At 43.6% G+C, this 5,777-nt stretch overlaps 1 protein-coding gene across 1 annotated transcript; it reads left to right on the top strand.

Annotated features, from left to right (window-relative positions):
- Positions 1–156: 156 nt before the first annotated feature.
- Positions 157–2,774, top strand: LOC101845128 (serine/threonine-protein kinase SBK1). Its single transcript, XM_005108468.3, has one exon. The coding sequence runs from the start codon at positions 614–616 to the stop codon at positions 1,961–1,963; it is 1,350 nt and encodes a 449-aa protein (XP_005108525.1). The 5' UTR covers positions 157–613; the 3' UTR covers positions 1,964–2,774.
- The last annotated feature ends 3,003 nt before the right edge of the window (positions 2,775–5,777 follow it).

Genomic DNA, 5,777 nt, shown 5'->3' with positions numbered 1-5,777 from the left:
TTTTTTAAATTTTTTTTTTGGGGGGGGTGTTGGTTTTTTAAAATATTTATATATCTGAAGTCTGTCCCTTAACTTGTCTGTTTGTCTGTTGCTTGTATTGGGTATCTGGCCTTTTATTTTTTTGGCAGTACTGATTAACAACGGCTAAATGACCAATTGTTCACGCATTGTTTCTCCGTTTCTGTTCACAGATGTGTGGTCAGAGAACTGCAAGCGGGGAGGTTATGCCTAGGTCGTGAGATCCAGTGGCTGAAAGTGGCGCTTTGTTTGCTGATCTGAGACCCTAGCACGAGCAACAGTCAATAGACAGCGTCTACGGGGTTGCCTTGACGCCGAATTTCTACCCTACGTACATTGTGACTGGACAAACATGATCAACGTCTCTGCGACTCAGCTGCTCTTTGGGCGTTGCCAGTCGTCTTTGCTGTGTCGCGAGCTTTCATGAGACGTGGATATAAATTATTATGTAGTGGGGAGATACTATTCTAGCACAGCAGAGGGTTTTTTCTACAGCGAATGAAAAGACACGACACCATGTTCGCGGGGAAAGCTTTACCGGTTCATGTCCACCACCCAGGGCATGCAGAAATGTGGTGAGGATGTGACGTGATCAATGCATCATCTTCACCTTCAGAGTTCCGCCGACGGCTGTCGTCTGAATCAGTTTGTCACGTTCCTCTACGGCTTCGCCAAGGAGAACTTCACCTCGTCTCGGAGGAGCGGGCAGCCGGTGCAGGAAGTGGGGAGAGGCACGGAGGAGGAAGGAAGGAGCGGAGGAGGAGGAGGAGAGGAGGTTGTTCGGGACATGGCGCTGCCCTCCCAGAATGACGTCACCAAACCACCACCGCAAGAGAACATCCCCGCCACTCTCCTCTCACGCCCGACTTCCTCCCTGCGCTACTCGGGGTCAGAGGAGGAAGTGGCGCGGCCCAGGAGGTCAAAGTCAAGGTCGCCGCGATGCTCGACGTCGGAGAACCTGCAGATGCTCAACCTCAGAGAGCACTACGAGATCGACCGAGATCTGGGCAGGGGCACCTACGGGAAGGTCGTTCAGGCCACTTGTAAAGACACCGGGACGAAGATAGCCCTAAAAATTCTTCCAAAATCCTCAACGAAACTTCGAGATTTCCAAAGAGAGTTCAACTTCAGCTATTATCTGTCTCCGCACGCAAACATTGTGGACAGCTACAACGTCGCTTTTGAAACGAGAGCCAGCTACGTGTTTGCTTTGGAGTACGTTCCGATGGGCGATTTGTTCGATTTCATCCCTCCGCAAATCGGAATGTCGGAAGCGAACACGAAACTCGTCATCCGGCAGATTTCCTCCGCCGTGGAATTCATGCATAGCAAAAAGCTCGTCCACCGAGACATCAAACCCGAGAACATTCTCGTCATGTGTCCAGATTTCTCCAGAGTGAAACTGATGGATTTCGGCATGACTCGGCGAGAGGGTGCGATGGTTCGAAAAACAAATGGCAGCATTCCTTACACTCCGCCGGAAGTATGCGAGGCGGTGAGGAACGAGAGTATTCTCGTCACCACCGGCGCAGATGTGTGGGCCACTTCCGTTCTCCTCTTCTGCATGCTCACCGGAAACTTCCCCTGGGAAAACGCCGACATCGGGGATGTATACTTCAAGGAGTTTATCCTGTGGCAGAGGCGAAAGACAACCAAAATACCGTCACAATGGCGGAAATTCTCACCCCGAATACTCAAGTTCTTCCGAAAGACTCTCGACATCAAACCCAACCGCCGTAGCTCGGCGAAAGAAATCAGCAAATACATTTCCGACCCGTGGTTGATGCAAGCGACGGACATCAGCGAGCAGGAGTCCGACTCGGGCACGGAGAGTGAGCAGCAAGTCGACCAGTTATCGCTAATGCTGAGGGACCACGGGATCGACACACGCGTGGACAAACGTCTGCGAGAGAGAAGGATCTCTGAGTGGCTCCTCTCCTTATGACTAGCTTCCCGCCGCGCCCTGCTAAAGCCCTTCCTCATGTTGGTAGAAGTTATCCTACTGCTAGTACTGCTAGCAGTCGCCGGTCTGCGCGTTCTTCTTGCCAACAGTAACAGCGCTGAGAATCTTTCCTACACTCTGTTGTTAAGCCTTGGGTTTTTCTTAGGCTTGTGGCCTTTTATCGCACCCGTGTTGGAGGAGAAGGAGGCGAAGAATGTTGGACATCCCACTTCCCTGCCAAGCTCCTAATGTATGGCAATATTATCATTAATTAAGCTTCTCAATGCTCCTCTCCAGAAAATTATCAATAATAATATTATGCAAAATAGCTATGTTTTGCATCGATGTACATGTACATACAAAAGCTAAATTATTATTATGGTTATGGTTATGGGCTATAGTGTCTCTGTCTGTAAAGAAGACATCCAAATCTGAGTGATATAAATTATAATGACTGATGAAGGAAGACTTCTTGTACCGTTCGCAGGACGTCTCATCCTTGTTGTTGTTGTTGTTAGTGCCAGCATTACTGCTGCTGTTGTTGCTGTGTTTTGCGCTGTACATTACAATAATTTATGTTAGCGGGCGGAAGTGACGTTTACTTTTCTCTACAACGACTACAACATACGTAGCATGCGTAAGAAGAAAAGTAGACAGCAGTCCCGCACCGATTGTTAACGTTTGCTCCTCCGTTCCCTGCATATGGGCGTGGAGTTTTGTTTGCATTTTTGGACATGAGTAGATTGTATATTATGAATCACATGTCAACATGTCATCTCTTGCATGTATTTCCGTGTCGATAAAATAATTATAGAGAAACCGCAGATTTATTACATATATTTTTCTATTGATGTAGCAATCCTTTTGAAATAATTTCATCCAAAGCAATATTAATTTTTTTAAATGATATACACCATTAAGACCATTATTCGTTTGCGCGTGAATCGTAGATTGTTAATCCAGGGACATGTGTGCCAGTCTTTCTCTCTCTCTCTCTCTCTCTCTCTCTCTCTCTCTCTCTCTCTCTCTCTCTCTCTCTCTCTCTCTCTCTCTCTCTCTCTCTCTCTCTCTCTCTCTCTCTCTCTCTCTCTCTTTTTTTTTTTCTCTCTGCGTGCAACGGTTTCATGTAACAATATAACTGTTGTCCAGCCTCAGAGTCGTATGATAATACATTTACGTACAGAACTACTGTGTTTCTGTTTCTGTACTTGAAATGTTTCTTAAACTAAAACGAAACAAGTTCCGGCCTCTGTTGCTGTATCCAGGTCTTTCTGCAGAGATATTTAGTTGCTTTTAAGGACAAGTGGGCTAACACAGATTTTGGGGCTTTCCAGAAATCTTGACCCACACCATAAGTGGACATTGCCCAACATATAAGAGACGTTTGATTTCATTGGTGTGTATATTTGTTTAGTTATAGAAAACTCTAATTGTCTTTTAAAGAAACTGAACAAGGGGCAAAAACTTTACCTTCAATTTTCTCAAAACAGCATTTTTCGGGATAGCCCCCTTGTGCTTAAAAGCGACCATTTATGATCCCTCTCAGCCTCAGTCCAGGTTGGCCATGTCAGGCAGGGTCGAAGCCCGCCTCCTTTTTATTTTTAACCCTTGCCCATTAATATGAGATTGACGTCATCTGATTAGTAGGAAAAAAATGCGTATGATAGTGTCCAATAGTATATAACGTGCATACTTAGTATAACAAGTAACTGTAATAGCAGATAGAGATTCCAGGATTATAGATGTAAGTCATTGATCTGAGATTGCTGGTGAGTGATGATATGGGTTTGCGTCTAAGTAATGTTAGCTTTAGTCCTATCTTCCTCTGCTCCAATGAGTCACAAGAGACGTGGGCACCCTCTTCCCCGTTCCTTACTGGAACCATCTTTACGGTCACCGTGAAGTTCCAAAATGGTGGGTGCAGTCTCTGCTAAGGTGAAGCCCGCCTTCTAAATGCTCCAAGTTGTGTAGATAGGGGTGTACAAATAGACCTACGTTTAAAAAAAAAGCCAAGCAAGTGATAGATCTATGTAGCTTATGATAAATTGCATGTAGTCTGTGCTTTTTAGGTTGCAGATGGAACATGTGCGAAGTAACGGGTACCTGGTGCTGAAGAAAGAAAGGATGAATATTGTTTCTCTTTTCTTCAAGAGTTTAACACTGTCCTTTTTTTTTTTCAAGTTAAATTATTTTAAGCTTTTGTAATTCTTCGACTAATCCCCTTGGCTTGTTTGTTTTCAGATCAAATTATAATAATATTATCCTAGGTATTAAAAATTAAACTTTTGAACTTTTTTGATCTTCTCGCCTTTGGTTATGAGATTACAAATAAGCTTAGCCGCCTGTTATAAAAACAATATTACCATGTAAGCCTATTCCATTAACGTCATATTAGACATTAATTAGTCAGCTTTAAGGGCAAAAAAATTGGTGTACTTTTCAAGAGTTCAACGCGCTACAGGTTATAACTTCTACCATTAGATTGGATGTATAGTGTTTGGCAAAAGAGTTATAGAGGAAGAAAAAAAAGGAAGAAAACAGAGCACAGATAACGCACGCGGGCAAATGCCATCCATACCTGCATAAATGTATGAAGAAGAAGAAGAAGAAGAAGAAGAAGAAGAAGAAGAAGAAGAAGAAGAAGACATAATCTAATGCTTATTTTGGTATTCTGTATTGGTATGCATTCAAGATAAAACCAATGATTTTTATAAACATAATACATAATATCATTATTACAAAGCCAGCTAATTTTTTAAAGGTCAAGTCTACGGTACAAATTATTAGTGCTCGACCGATTTTCAATATTTGACGGCAACTTTTGATAAACTTCAATTCCAATGACACCAATCTTTTTTTCTTTTCTTTTTTTTTTAGTAGAGGATTTTACGGCGCTCGCAACTGCATAAGGTCATATGAGCGCCACACCAATCTTTGCCTTTTTAAAAATGCTTTTAGATAAGATAGACAAGTTCTTATCTTTTTTTAAAGTAGGCTACATTAATATAAGAATTAAGCTATGTTTAAGCTTCATTCCGTTTATGCTGTTTTGTTCCCTGTAAAATTTCAACTAGTCGGGCTAATGTCTATCCTACAAGGGGTTTTTATTGTTTGCTTTTTTGGGTAGAGTATTGTGTCTCTCAATACACTTGGTACATTTGTGCTCCCTTCATGCAGATCAGAACCGACGTCTATGGTGTAGTGGCGATTAAGCGCTTCGCTGTGGCATGCAGGAGATCCGAGTTCGATTCCCAAGTGGAGAAAATATCTATGGAGTGAGTAGTAGAGTATCTCGGTCTTTCTGCTGGATTGTTGTATCCTTCTCGGCCCGGGGTATCTACTTTGTGTTGATGAAGTTGTAAAACACCAGCATTTAGTTGGGGGGGGGGTAGTTACATAACTCAGCACAGGCACTTCGATGTAGAAATAGACATGATGATACGTTACTGGTAGGCTATGCGTCTGAGAGGAAGCAACGCACGCTGCTATGTACCTTAGAGGGCTACGAGAGAGGTGTATGGGTGAGGGATACGAGAGGGGTACATATGTGAGGAAAATGGATTGGGCACACCCTGAGGAAACCCTGACAAGCATTATCAGACAGACTTTGACGTAGAATCCACAAGGAAAACATAAGAAAAGAAGACCAAAGATGACATAGAGGCGAGCGGTACAGGCGGAGATGGAAAAGGCGAGGATATCATGGAAACAGGTAGAAAGGGATGCACAGGACAGATTTCGCAGAAGGAATGTTGTTGATGGCCTATTGGGAGTTTTTAAAAGGGCAAGAGTAGGATATGGGAGGAGGGGGGGGGGT

This window comes from Aplysia californica, unplaced genomic scaffold (genome assembly GCF_000002075.1).
Source record: "Aplysia californica isolate F4 #8 unplaced genomic scaffold, AplCal3.0 scaffold00691, whole genome shotgun sequence".
Taxonomy (NCBI): Eukaryota; Metazoa; Mollusca; class Gastropoda; order Aplysiida; family Aplysiidae; genus Aplysia; species Aplysia californica.
Note: the sequence above shows the minus strand (reverse complement) of the source record. Positions and strands in the feature narration are given on the sequence as shown.

Excerpts from the sequence above, each read along its gene's own strand:
- LOC101845128 (XM_005108468.3), top strand. The coding sequence starts at position 614 with ATGCATCATCTTCACCTTCAGAGTTCCGCCGACGGCTGTCGTCTGAAT.